The sequence below is a fragment of the Saccostrea echinata genome, unplaced genomic scaffold (assembly GCF_033153115.1).
Source record: "Saccostrea echinata isolate AGI-Se365-2 ecotype Australia unplaced genomic scaffold, CSIRO_AGI_Sech_v1 ptg000002l, whole genome shotgun sequence".
Classification (NCBI taxonomy): Eukaryota; Metazoa; Mollusca; class Bivalvia; order Ostreida; family Ostreidae; genus Saccostrea; species Saccostrea echinata.
The window spans coordinates 22239523-22254703 of record NW_026889751.1 but is presented as its reverse complement, the minus strand read 5'-3'; the positions used below and the strand labels follow the sequence as shown (position 1 = coordinate 22254703).

The 15181-nt window shown below is 34.0% G+C and overlaps 3 protein-coding genes across 4 annotated transcripts in view; 1 reads left to right on the top strand and 2 right to left on the bottom strand.

The window, feature by feature from the left end:
* The window catches only part of LOC133174849 (tripartite motif-containing protein 2-like), a 231287-nt gene that overhangs the window by 44508 nt on the left and 171598 nt on the right, over positions 1-15181 (bottom strand). The gene's annotated exons all lie outside the window — the stretch shown is intronic.
* Positions 3568-15181, bottom strand: part of LOC133174916 (polyribonucleotide nucleotidyltransferase 1, mitochondrial-like) — a 50002-nt gene continuing 38388 nt past the window's right edge. The window contains exon 16 of one of the 2 annotated variants that reach the window (XM_061310011.1): positions 3568-3693. In XM_061310011.1, the coding sequence (XP_061165995.1) occupies positions 3613-3693 (81 nt within the window). In that variant the 3' untranslated portion in view covers positions 3568-3612. Of the gene's footprint in view, positions 3694-13156; positions 13267-15181 lie in introns of those variants that run through there. The other variant, XM_061310019.1, reaches the window with a different exon arrangement.
* On the top strand, positions 10132-11640 carry LOC133174933 (uncharacterized). The gene has a single exon (XM_061310029.1). It carries the CDS (start codon positions 10363-10365, stop codon positions 11638-11640), a length of 1278 nt encoding a protein of 425 aa, XP_061166013.1. The 5' UTR covers positions 10132-10362.

Below are 15181 nucleotides of genomic sequence, written 5' to 3'. Positions count from 1 at the left end.
AACACTAAGGGGCAGACAGGATTATTTAATAGAATTAATGCGTTTTCAATATATTATCAAGAGCCCCACCCTTACACCAGCACATCTGACCCGGGTCATGCAATTCACTACTCTGGAAGAAGCACTCTTGCTCATCATAACTATATACTTAGCTTCTTTGCTTTTTAACCAGAAGCAGAAAAGAATATTTTCAAAGAAATTTTGCTTTTTCACTATATAATCAATAGAGTCCCCCCCCCCCCCCCCCCAAACCTTTTCACTAGAACCCTTGACCCTGGGACCATGAAATTCACAATTTTGGTAGAGTCACTCTTGCTTATCATAACTATGTATTTAATTTGTTTCAAAAATACCCAGGAGTAGAGAAGAAGATTTTCAAAGAAAGAATGCACTTTCACTATATGATCTGTATAGCCCCACCTAGCACCAGAACCCCTGACCCTGGGGCCATGCATTTCACAATTTTGGTAGAGTCACCCTTGCTTATCATAACTATGTATTCAATAATACCCAGGAGTAGAGAAGAAGATTTTCAAAGAAAGAATGCACTTTCACTATATGATCTATATAGCCCCCCCCCACCCCCCTCAGCACCAGAACCCCTTACCCTGGGGCCATGAATTTCACAATTTCGGTAGAGTCACTCTTGCTTAACATAATTATGTATTTAATTTGTTTAAACAATACCAAGGAGTAGAGAAGAAGATTTTCAAAGAAATAATGCACTTTCACTATATGATCTATATAGCCCCCCCCCCTCCCCACCTAGCAACAGAACCCCTGACCCTGGGGCTATGAATTTCACAATTTTGGTAGAGTCACTCTTGCTTATCATAACTATGTATTTAATTTGTTTCAATAATACCCAGGAGTAGAGAAGAAGATTTTCAAAGAAATAATGCACTTTCACTATATGATCTATATAACCCCACCCTAGCAACAGAACCCCTGACCCTGGGGCCATGAATTTCACAATTTTGGTAGAGTCATCCTTACTTATCATAACTATGTATTCAATTTGTTCCAATAATACCCAGGAGTAGAGAAGAAGATTTTCAAAGAAATAATGCACTTTCACTATATGATCTATATAGTGCCCCTCCCCCTCCCCCTAGCACCAGAACCCCTGACCCTGGGGCTATGAATTTCACAATTTTGGTAGAGTCACTCTTGCTTAACATAACTATGTATTTAATTTGTTTCAGTAATACCCAGGAGTAGAGAAGATTTTCAAAGAAATAATGCACTTTCACTATATGATCTATATAGCCCCGCCCTAGCACCAGAACTCCTGACCCTGGGGCCATGAATTTCACAATTTTGGTAGAGGGTTTAATGCTTATTACAATCATGCCAACAGTTTGACTGCTTGATGTCCAGGAGTAAAGAAGAAGATTTTTAAAGACTGCATTAATTTTGGTGGTTTTAGCCCCACCCCTCAGGCCCCAGGGGGGCAGGGACCATGATATTCAAAAATTTTGTTCCCCTTCACACATAGATGCCATATGCTAAAATTGGCTGAAATTGGTTCAGCGGTTTCAGAGAAGAAGCTGAAAATGTTCAAATGTTAACACACGACGGACGACGACGGACGAAAACAGATAGCAATAGGTCACCTGAGTGACTCAGGTGACCTAAAAATACAATGTACGTGTGATTTTTACTATCACTTTTATTGAATAATAATTTATTCAATAGCAGGTAACAAATAATGCCCATAAATCTCTCTCTCTCACACTCTTTTTCACTTGTTAAATAATAATTTTATTCAATAATGGTTAACAAATGAGGTCCAGAAATCTTTCTCACTCTCTTTTGTATTGCTCTCTTTCACACCCAAGAAATTATGAATTCCCATACATACCATAAAAACCTGTTTCCCAATTAAGGTAGTCCGATCCCCAGGTTCTGAAAATCAGCAATCTAGTAATTGGGAAAAAAAAACACGCAAAAATGTCTCTGAATTCACAGAGTAATATGTATTTACCCATAGTATTTCTTCAGAGTTCATCATTTTAGTTACCCGGTAATTACTCGTATCATATATAGGGACAATTATCAAATCTCAAATATATTTTCAGGAAACGCGAATAAAGGCACCAGCTTTGCATTTTCTAATTGAAAATTGATCAACAAATATATTTTAGGATAATAAACTATAGGTATATAGGCTTTTGGAGAATATTTTCATACTTGTGTAGTATTTTCGTTCTATTTACTTCAATTGTTATATAATAATATAATGTGAAAAGATTGTGCTATCATTGCAAGACATCACAGATCACTCCTAATTTCAAATCATACTAATTAGCATTGGTTTCTAAGCCAAGATTAAAGGAAATTCAATTTCTCTAAAAATATATTTATTTCTGTACTTTTATGGGGTACAAATGTAGAAATGTCAATTTTGTACAAGAGCGTTTCCAAGACTTTAAAGAACCTTGAATCATATTGAGATTGATGAAATGGAAATTGTTACACGAAAAGATTTCAATTTCAAGCTTCATTTAGAGACTTTTTAAATAAAATGATAATTTTAAAAGTTATCATTCATGGCTGAGGATCGGATATCCTTAAATGTTTGTTTACTATCACATCACAAAGCAAGCATTACTTTTGTCAGGTAAAGGTGACTTCACCATCTGAAATCTGTCTTCCTCATAGTCAACACTTAGTCTCATTGGATGCCTCACACTGGCAGCGTCTTTTTTGACCCTGGTATTGTCTTTTCCCCCTTTTGACCTCCTTACAGAGTGCCTGAATGAGTTGCCCCCCTTTTTTGAGGCAGATCTACTCAGAGAGAGGTCACTGTCAGAGTGTCTACTGTCACAACTGTCTGGTTGTTTGCTTGGAGAGGAGTTCACACTGTCAGAAAAAGTGATAATATCATTCCTAAAGGTTGCCTTCATGGATTCTTAAATGGATGAAACCAAACAAGATTCCAAATTCTTTATCTTTTAGTCTCTTTGTTCCAACTGTTCCTGAAGTGACTTCACCTTTAAAACATTCATTGATTTTTTAGAAGAAAAAATTATGCTCCACTGACTAGCTAGTACTGGTAAGGAAAACTAGCATGCAATTGTGGGTCAATAGGTCTTTTAGAATTTATTTACAAGTTTACACCAAAAATAAACTGGAAAAATTGCATGTATTCGTTATCCAGGTTCAATCAAGATGTACGGGGATTTTAAATACCTCGGGTTGTATTCCATACACCCTTTGGCTTTTTAATGATTTTTTTTCCTATGTAACCAAAAACCACCAATGGTGTTTCAAACTTTTGAGATTTACTAAGTGCTATAATGCATCATAACGTCATGTTGTTTACTTTGTGTGATAGAAAAACTGGATTGTGACATCACGATATTTACTCCTGTCTCAACCTGGATGTATGGAATTTACACCCAGCTTGCTAACTAATTAAATGTTGTGTCATTAGCTACAAAGGAAATAAAAAAGGGAGATACATGTATATAAATCATCAGACCTGTTCGTCTAGCTTGTTGATAAATATGTCTTTTGCTGTACTGTTTGCGGAAGCTACAGCCAGCTAGCTCAGCTCGGTACTTCTGTTAGTTCTGTACTGTAGATTCCAGAAGCATTCCACGCTTGCTATCTCCTTGTATACCCTATTTCTCTTCTGGCTGTTGCTGTACCAGGTCGTCCTATTTCATTGGTGGCATATGCTGGAAACTAAAAGAAGAACAATCATTAACATCATGGGATGTCTGCACTTCTTTCATGTTTTTAAGAAGTTATTAATTTGACTCATCATAAATTGGAAGCTATGAGATAAGTATGACAAAATTTAACCATGAAATAGAAAGCTCACAATAGGTTGGTAAATAAAGTTTTTAAATAAGATATCTTTGGGTCACAATGTTCAACAGAGTCTTATGACATGTAGCTGTAATTGAATGAAGTACAGTTACTATTGCATTTTAATTTCTTCAGTGTCAATATCCTTAATACCATAGATATTTCGAAGGGAGTTGGAAGTCCCTTCTACTTTTTCTATATGTAATGATTTACCGGTATCCTCAGTATTTTGAACTCTTGGATATCACTGTTCTTGAGTCCCATCAAGTTTGAAATAGCAAGGTTTGATTTCATTTTACTTCAACCCAAATTATTATTAGAAAAAGAAGCTATGGGCCTCAATGCTAACCTGAGTTACCCTGCATGGCTTTGTACTTCATCAAATTATTAAAAGTTTTTCTCTTTGTTCACATGAAAAAAAAGATCCAATCTGAGGCCCTAATCTGGCCACAAGAGGTCATGATATTCCAAACATGGACTAGATGCTTTAAAGATTTTTGTTAGATTGCATTGTAGCCATTATTACACATAGATGTGGGGTTTTAAACCATTATTTGTTTCTAAATCATTTAATCAGTAAAAGGTACTCAATACTTCATTCTGGTTAGGCCAAGATAAATAAATAGTGTGTTTCCTATTCCAACCTGAGAAAAAATAGGGTAGGTAGGTAGGGAAAACATTTTATTTTATTTTAATATTTTATTGGCAAGCATGCTACCATTTTCGCTGTCGAAACATTTTTGATTAATGTGTATAGAATATGCATTTTCTGAAACAGGGCAGTGATCAAAATTAGGATTTCTAATAGTGAAACTGGAGAAGTTTACTCCTGGAAAGATATTTGCGGATAATTTTTTTAGGCTCATATATTTTAGGGTCGGTCGGGCAACTGGAAACAAACTTGAGTGCTTCACATGGGCAATGATCGACATGTATGTCTGTTTAATCAATATATAATTTGACATGTGCTTCAAGCGTTGCTTCATTAATTACAATAAATTATTACAATGTTGAAATAAAAAACACCATTTTTTAAGGAAATCAGTGGAAGTACCTACATTAAAATATTCCAGAATATTCCACAATCTTGTAGTAAGGGAAAGCTAGGATTTTATATCATCAGTTTTAGAAAATAACTGATTTCTGAGATTATAAGGCAGGACATTATAGGGTCTAAGTTTCTTATATATATATATATATATATATATATATATATATATATATATATATATATATATATATATATATATATATATATAGGAACACAAATTGAAATAATATGTGATCTCAGATGATTTACAAAACGGTTTTCCTGAATGACCAACCATGAATTGAGCTTGTCCATTCCTGTAACTAACAAGACTAACAATTGAAAGATGAGCAAGAGCTCAAGAGCACTACGATAATTTGTGACAAGTTTGGTAAAACTAACCTAATACATCTAGAGAAAAAGTCAATAATGTTAAAAGTTTACCAAGTAACAGACGTAAAGATAGACTCCGGGCAAAATATGATCTAGAAAGCTCACTTGAGCTTTCAGCTTAGATAAGCTCTGATAAGCTATAAATTACCTTAGTGACTTAACGATTCATAACACAAACCAACAAAATGATGCATTGATTGATATGTTTTAACTGATTTTAATTAAAATGAAATTAATATTAATTTCTAAAGTAGAAATATATGAAGAAATTGGAGTTGGATTTCTTTGATTATAAATATGCAGCTTGGTGCCATCTTCTGAATAAATCTATACAAATTTTGGCACACATTTTATGACTCAATTATAATAAAACATCAAAAGGTATGCAGTGAGCCATAATTCACAGATATAAAATCTAAATTTCCACTACAGACCTGGAAGCATAAAAACCTAACAGGTAGATAACACAGGTAAGTCATGTGATCTGAATTCAAGTAACCAACTGGCAGCCATTTTTGTTTCAGATCAGGTAATGTCTGACCTTAGTTGCTCCCCCTTGTTCTTAAAAAAATGACCTCACTTCACCCCCTGGTGGCCATGATTTGAAAAAAATGATTGTTAATATGATTAATAAGTCCCAGTAGATCTTAAAAACCAAAAATCAAAACAAAACAAAACAAAAACACCTTTTTTCATGGGCAGGGATGCACTATCCAAACTTCAATAACATCTCTTTTAATGTTTAAATTAAAAAAATCTGGTAAAATGGGTCAATGATAAAGTTTTAAATTACGAAACATTTCATGTGCATGATAAACACTATATAGTACATAGAGGATATCCATATTGTGTAATTTTATAATTGCTTTATCCAATGAGTTAACAAGGCTTGCAATGTAAATATTTACCATTTCAATGAGTTGGATAAAACAGATATAAAATCACACAATTGTAGATATTCTGCTTATCTCAATTTTTCTTTTTAACAAAATTTTGAGATGTCCCTTGCAAAACTACCCTATAGGCTCTACTGATTGTTAAATTTCTCAATCGATGATGCATGATTTGATGCCAAAGCCCTGTTGATGCTGACATAGAGAAAAGAAAGTCATTTGTAGATATATACAATATTAAAACATAAAAAATTAGTTGCATCTTCTAAAACATAGATATCAAATACAGTTGAACTTCAGTATCTTGAACACTGTTATCTCGAATACCATGGATATGTCAAAATGATTTGGACGTACCCCTTATTCTTTAATCAAGTATTTTACCCTGGATATCTTGAATCCTCGGATATCTCAAACTTTTTTTTTTTGGTTCCACTGGGTTCTACAAAAGGAGGTTTGAGTGTATGTTGAAAATCTTTTGACTGTAAGTTAATTGTAATATTCCAACCAGGGATGGGGTCAATTACATTGGAAAGAAATTACATTGAATTACAATAACTTGCCAAAAACCTTCATTTAAATTACCATCACAAGGATTTTGAAATGTAATTAATTAAATTACAATTACTTTGCAAATGTAATTAATTAAATCACAAATTACATTTTATGAACTTACAATAAATAAATAGTCGTGAACGTTCTTTTATAGTCATGTCAGATTTAGTTACAACATTTTTTTTCTTACATGTACATTCTTTAGGAGTTCATTAAATTTTCTCAAATAAAGTGTCTCCAGCTAACTTCTCAAACAAGAGGCCCATGGGCCACATCGCTCACCTGAGCACATTGGCTAGGCAAAAGCACAAATCAGTTCATTATTGAAAAGATTACTGGGGAGGGGGGGGGGGACTTGAATTTTAAACTACCTTCCATGTCAATTTAACAAATGATTTTGTTGTACTTGAAATGATTTTAAAAATTTTTTTTCCATATATTCCTTTGTAAAAATTTGATCCCCCATTGTGGCTCCTCCCTATCCCAGGGGTCATCATTTGAACAAACTTGAATCTACACAATCTGAGGATGCTTCCATATCAATATGACTAAACATAGTTTTTCTGTTCTTGAGAAGAAATATTTTTTCTATATGTTCTTCTTAAAACTTTCAATCCCCCATTGGACCCAACCCTAACCCCGCAAAGGTGGATCCAGGGCTAGTGCGCCCCCGGTTTGAGTTTTTTTTTTTACGTAGAACTATTATGTCCATTATCCTAAAATCAAGGAAAAAACATGTCTTCTTTGTAAGAATTTTTAAAGGTTTTCCTATATATTGCTATATAAAACTTTAATCCTCCATAGTGGCCCCGCCCTGCCCCCGGGGGTCATGATTTGAACAAACTTGAATCTACACTACCTGAGGATATAACTCATCATGGCTTTGCTGTTCTTGAGAAGAAGATTTTTAAAGGTTTTTTCCTATATATTTCTATGTAAACTTAGATCCTCCATTGTGGCCCTGCCCTACCCCTGGGGGTCATGATTTGAACAAACTTGAATATACACTACCTGAGGATGTTTCCACATGAGTTTCATCTTTCCTGGCCCTGTGGTTCTTGAGAAGAAGATTTTTAAAAGATGCTATTAATTTTTCAATTCTCTATTATCTCCCCTTGAAAGAGGGCGTGGCCCTTCATTTGAACAAACTTGAATCCCCTTCACCCATAGATGCTTTGTGGCAAGTTTGGTTGAAATTGGCCCAGTGGTTCTGGAGAAGAAGATGAAATTTTGAAAAGTTTACAACGACAACTATGACAACGACAGACAACGGACAAATTTCGATCAGAAAAGCTCACCTGAGTCTTCGGCTCAGGTGAGCTAATAAAGTGTCTCCAGTTAAATTTGAAAGGTTTTTCCTTCAAAGTGAAGACACTTCCACTGGGGCATATGTGACAGGAATAGATAGAAACTGACTAGCAATTAGAAGACCGTGTTACCCATGTTTTTTTTTTTTACCTTAATTCAAATGTGTTAGAAAATTTGATGTCATTTTTATGCTTTCTGCTACCGGTATATATTTATACAAAACAATGATGTATTTTTGTCTTAATGTTTCCTTTTAAACATAAGCTATCTCAGAATATTGAAATACAATATCATAAATGCAAACACAAAGTGTGTAAAATACATATCTATTAAATTTCTCTGCCCTTAGGGCACTAATTACCACCTGATAATCACTCTAACACAAGCTGTTAACAGATACGGCAAACAAATGATTAGAAGCCATTGGACTACGCATTTCAATTGCTGTAATTAATTCATAAACAAGTTAGAAAAACTATTATGTTTATTTGTATATTAAACATAGAGAATATTTTGAAAGTTCCTTTTAAAAATACATAAGATAAAACAGCAATTCACTAAAAGTAGGAAATATGAATATTCCTGTAAGATATTAATCATCAAAATATTTTCCCCAAAAGATCAGTTAAGCTTTTTTGAATAGTGTATAGTGGGTTTGGGTGGGGGGATGTATTGATTTTTCATTCATTATACATCAATGTAATTGAAAAGTAATTGTGAATTACATGCATTTTCTCCAAAGTAATTAATTAAATTACAATTACTTGTAATTGAAAATTTGGCCAATTACACATTACTTTCAATTACATCAAAATTTGGAATTTCCAAGGATAAATGCCAAGGAATGCCTTCTTATGATTTTTATGCATTTTGTTTACGGTTGTAGATCTGTTATATATAGATCTTTGGTAAGTTATACGCTTATAGAATCATGTATGCATAGACGACTTTCACAATTACAAAAGTTATTTCCCTTTAAGGGGTGAATCTGGGGTTAGCTGGCCTAACTCACTGTTTTCCCTCTATAACATTACAAACTTTATGGGGCAGTGTCTTACAAATGAAATCTGTAAATACATGTTTATTATGTTTTCTTTATTGCCCAATATTATGGCAAAACAGGAAAGGTACAGAATTGACCAAAAGCATTTGAAGGTTTAAAATATTTACAGGTAAGTTACAAAGGATATATAGAAAAATTATCATTATGCTGACAAAGAGAGATAACTCTTTTAAAGAATGTGAAAGTCGCCTACTGTAGAAATTGTAGAAAGTGACTATACCTTACTGCATGGTCAAAACAACTTAACTGCTAGGCCTACCTATGTGCTATGCGGGGTGGGGGGTGGGGGGTCATTAAACTCCAATATTTGATTCAAATGACATTTCACTGAGATATATTGATAAAGCATACCGAGTCCCATTGATAAAGCAAAGGTTAAGGACAGGAGTAGTATATCCATTAAACTTACTAGATAAAATCTCTTATATCAATATTCATCCATCATAGGAAAACATACACTAAAATAAGAATATATTGTGTTTGGAATTTTTTTCTTAATTTTTATGCTTACTTCTTATGATGCAACTATACTCTTTACAAAAAGGGACTTTTTTGGGAGAATAACAAAGGTGTAAGTGAAGCTTGCATAGCACGCCCTCTAGTGAGATATTGGTTTCTAAGTGCGCCCTCTGGTGGGAGATTGGTTTTTAAGTGCGCCCTCTAGTGAGATATTGGTTTCTAAGTGCGCCCTCTGGTGAGAGATTGGTTTCTCAGTGTGTCCTCTGGTGAGAGATTGGTTTCTCAATGCGCCCTCTGGTGAGAGATTAGTTTCTCAATGCATCCTCTGGTGAGAGATTGACAAAAAGGTCTAAAAAGGTGATGTTCTATTGTAACATTCAGACAACATATATATATCTATTAATACTTCAGAGTCATGCTTTAATCATGGACCCCTGTACCAGTGCTCAGGACGTGATAAGATGTGACCTGTGTGAGACCGCTGTGGTACAGATGCACTGTGATACATGTCTTGTCAATCTGTGTAAGGCCTGTGTGGGAGAACACTTTTCTGCTGATGTCTCAACACCCCATAAAATTGTTCACTTTAAAGACAGAAAATCCACCCCCTCTACCCTGGATGTAAATTTCATGATGAAGAACGATGTAAACTGTACTGTAATCAATGTGACATTCCTGTATGCCATAAGTGCATTGCATCTGATCAACATCTAGGTCATAAAGTATTGGAAATCTTACAAGTTGTGGATGAAAAAAAGAATAAGTTCATAAAAGAACAAACCGAATTAAATGAGACAATTTATCCAACCTACCAGGACATTGCCTCTGATGTACAAAACAGAATGAGTCAGTTAGAAAAGGAATATGGAGATCTCTCAACAGCCATAACAAAACATGGAGAGGACTGGCACAGAGAAATTGACAAACTTGTCAAGAAACTTAAAGCTGAAGTTGATGAGATGAAAAACACACAGTTACAAACTCTACAGAGACATCTGGATGAAATAAACAAGACAATGTCTGACATCAAGGATGAAATCAATTCAATGGAAACTGTAACAGACACCAATGACTTGTCAAAACTATTTAGTGTCACATCCAATGTACACACATACAGAAATCTTCCACACAAAATTATGCCATCTTTACCCAAATTCATTCCAGGAAAAATCCAAGGAGAACAACTTAGTAACCTGTTTGGAGCCTTATCATCAAGTTCTTTAACATCAGATAAACATGGCTACAGCATGAAGACAACACAGAAATCACCAGAAGCTGGATCCTCTCCTCCAGTTAAACAGCTGCTTGATGAACCAGAGACTGTCAACACCATAGACACAGGGTATAAATATGAACTTAACAATTTGGCCTGTCTGAGTGATGAAGAAATCTGGACAACTGGATATGACAGCATCATGAAACTCTACAGCATCAATCAGGGATCACTACTCAAGTCAATCAGAACCAAGTCAGGGAACATACCATCTAACATAGCAGTGACAAAAAGTAGAGATCTAGTTTATACTGATTACAGTGATAGAACCGTGAACATTGTGAAGAATGAGAAGATAGAGGAGGTGATCAGACTAAAGAAATGGAGACCTAACAGTGTCTGTAGTACCTCCTTTGGTGACCTCCTGGTTATCATGGACAGTGATAATAAAAAACAAACAAAAGTTGTTCATTACTCTGGATCCACAGAGAAACAAACCATTCAGTTTGATGATAAAGGCAAACCTCTCTATTCACCTAGTTCTCGTAATTTAAGATACATAACTGAGAACAAGAACCTGGATATCTGTGTGTCTGATGAGGGAACTAAAGCAGTAGTGGTGGTCAACCAGGCCGGGAAACTGAGATTCAGGTACACTGGATATACTCCTGCTCCAAAGAACAAACCATTCAATCCACGAGGAATCACCACAAACAGTCAGAGTCACATCCTTACAGCTGATATTGACAATGACTGTGTTCACATCATAGACCAGGATGGACAGTTCCTCTGTTACATAAACTGTGGACTGAGTGTACCCTGGGGACTGTGTACAGATACAAATGACAATCTGTTTGTTGCTCAACAGAGAAATAAAAAAATGAAGAAAATCAAATACCTGCAGTGAAATCCAAGATTAATACCAAACATTTTCTTTGCTCAAATTTATCATTATATCAGTTTACTGTGTAAACTTCTATCTTTAAATAACACAACTGTTTCTATTAATAGCATAACTGAGAAACAAAAATAACAAGAAAATCAACTAAGAAATCCATTGCTATAATGTATATTTTTAATATCAAGACAAGTTTGCAGGCATCATATTTGTACAATATTTTAATTAAACATTTTTAATACTTTTTGGGGGTTTTATTTGGCTTGTTTTTCTTATTTCACCTAGTATAAAATCAAAAGTCAAAATATGCAAATTTAATGAAACTTGTTTTGAAAAGGAGGGGTAGGTCTTAATCAAGAAAGTTTTGTACAGAAAGAATGTATAAGAAACAAGCAAATAGAAAGAATTGTGGTCCCTAGCTTTTGGGCTCTTATTGGTTGTTGTGTAATGATTTATGGCACATTGTAACTGTTATGCGAAAAAGTTATATATTTTTAAGTAATACGATCTGCTTTCAAAAGTTACGACTGAAACTTAAATTTTTGAATGTCAAACTTGAGGTATGTGGTATGCAGTAAAAAATCATAGTACAGTTGGAGAGGTTTAGTCACAGGTAACGTACATGTCAAATATGAAAGACTTGTCTCCACTGGAACAAAACTTATGGCTGAGGTTGAATTTTTTTAAAAGTAGGTCAATCTTCAAGGTCAAGGTTATGATTTCAAAAATCATAATAGATCTAGAAAGGTATTGTCACAGGTAATGCACATGTAAATAAAATATGAAAGCCCTGTTTCCACAGGTGCACAAGATTAGCCTAGATTAAAATTTTTGAAAAGTAGGTCATGAGTTCAAACACCATAGCACATTCTAAAATGTCTTTTAAGTCTTTTAATACATGTACATGTATAATGTATGTATTTCTTTAGATTTCAAAAATATCCAACTCTATTCTTGTTCATTTTACTCCATTATGAAGGAAATAAATCTCCTGCATTCAAGTTCCTTCAATTGATCAGAAGTTTTGAGACAAATTTCATATGTTCTGAAGAAAAGGTCAAAATGTGGAAATTTAACTTGCCTCGTAATGTAACATGAAATTCTTCTCCTTTGCACCACTGGAAAAAAGAAATGAGAACATGTTTTAGCCATAGCTCTACCATACAACAATATTACAATTTTTTGAAGACAAATTGTGAATTCTTTTTATAATCATATACACTGTACTCCACCTGTACTTCTTGTTTGTCAAACTAAATCCACTTTGAAAGTTGAAAGAAAAACATTAAGCAACACAGATATAGGTATTATTATAACCCCTCTTTTTATCAAAAAGGTGGAATGAAGCAGGGTTATGAATGTCTGCCTAAATATGTTTTGCACTTGTAAATTTACAAAATATCTTTGAATACATAGGCACAAACTTCATTTAAATTTTTTAAAAATTTCTTGGAAGCAAATTTAAAAGACAAAACAGATTTTGTAATTGTATAAAATAGTGATTAATCCCAGTGAGTTATCTCTCTTATCAGAGGGTCAATGAATCTTAATATAACAACATTACCTGATAAGCTGGGCAACAGGGTCAAACTTTAATGACATGTCTAAAGAATCATAAGCCATGGTACACAGAACCTAAAGAACAGATGAGAAAAGTTTCAGAGTACATGTGTAATGTTTGACACACAATTTTTGATTTGCATGTCTACATATACTTGAAAGAAAATATATATTGTGAATTTGCTACAAAAATTAATAACACATTTGTCATACATATGCATAATTACAATTAATAGTAAACATTGTACAGTCAAACCTTATTATCTCAAACTTCACTGGGCAGAGAAAAAAACTTCAATATACTGTACATGTACATAAATTGGCATATTCAAAATTTAATGCAATCACTGGGTATAGAGTTGTTGGCATAATCATGAATCAGTGCCACACATGTCCGTGCCCGTGTATTGTATATATAAAAGATTCATTAGCGGTATTCATAAATTAGCGCATCGTTGTCTGCACCAAAGCCGTTAAAATATGAAGCCCGCTTTTTTAAGTACACATACAGTATCTAGGAATTCAATATATTGTGGTTGAATTATGGTTCCTAAAGAACAAGAGACCAATGGACCACAATGCTCATCTGAGTTACTATAGCCCTTCTGTTCTTCATCAGCAGATTTTTTTCCTATACAGTGGAACTTCGATATCTCGAACACCGATATCTCGAATACCTTGGATATGTCGAAGTGATTTGGAAGTCCAAACCACTTATTCTTTAAATATTTTACCCTTGATATCTCAAATCCTTAGATATCTCAAAGTTTTTCCTTGGTCCCATCGAGTTCAAAATAATGAGGTTTGACTGTATATTCAAATGTAAAACTTAGATTACATATTGTGGCCCCACCCTACCCTATGGGGTCATGATTTGAAGAAACTTTTATCTGCACTACCTGAGGATGCTTCCATATAAATACGACTAAACACTTTACTTTTCTTGAGTAGAAGATATTTATATAGATTTATAGATTCTTTTCCATTATATTCCTATATATAAAACTTTGATTTTCCATTTACGCACCACCCAACCCCAGGGGTTACGATTTAAACAAAGCTGAATCTACACTACCTGTGGATGCTTCCACATTTTCCTATAGAAAACTTTGATCACCCAAAGTGGCCCTATCCTTCCCCTGGGGGCTGTGGTTTAAAAAATTGAATTTTCACTATTTTAGAAAAATTTCACACAAGTTTCATATTTTCTGGCCCATTGCTTCGTGAGAAGTATATATTCAAATCACATAACCCAATTTTCACTATTTCTTAATTATCTCCCCTTAGAAGAGGGTGTTGCTCTTCATTTGAACAAAGGACTATTTATGATTAGAGTCAATTTTGGCCCCCATATATTAACATTTTTTAAAAGTGATTCAGGTACCGGTATGTACAATTTCTTTTTATATGTAGAATAGTGAAGATTTTGATTTTCAATATACAGAAGTTCAAATGGATTGAAAAACTGTTTAAACAAAATACCTTTTCCCTGTAGTAAAGATACTCTTCCTGAAGATTTGTTTAATACACCTCTGTATGTACTGGTTTAAATCATCTTCTGTCATGGATGGATAAAGATCTACAACAGAGAAAAATTAAATGGTTTTATCTCTAAAACTTACAGAAAAAATAATTAATTAAAGCATATTTGTAAATATTTTGCAATGACAGGCATATCCCCAAAAACTTTAAGAAAATTCTATCAAATTATTCCAAACCTATCATCAACATTAAAGAGTTATCCGTCATTAGCCAGTGCAATCATCGGCTAATGAAAATATCACCAAATTGCAGTAATCTGCTGTCAGATCTTTTGCTTTTTTCAGATATTCGACAACAAACATGTACCAGCAGGAAATCCAGCTCATAGGGATTGATGCAGAGAAAGGACAGCCAATCCAATATTGTGCACAAAAACCAGTCCAGAACTTGTGATTAAACTAACTTATAAGGACAGTGGTTAACATGTCTATCTTATAGTCTATTTTAA

Excerpts from the sequence above, each read along its gene's own strand:
- LOC133174933 (XM_061310029.1), top strand. The coding sequence starts at position 10,363 with ATGAGTCAGTTAGAAAAGGAATATGGAGATCTCTCAACAGCCATAACA.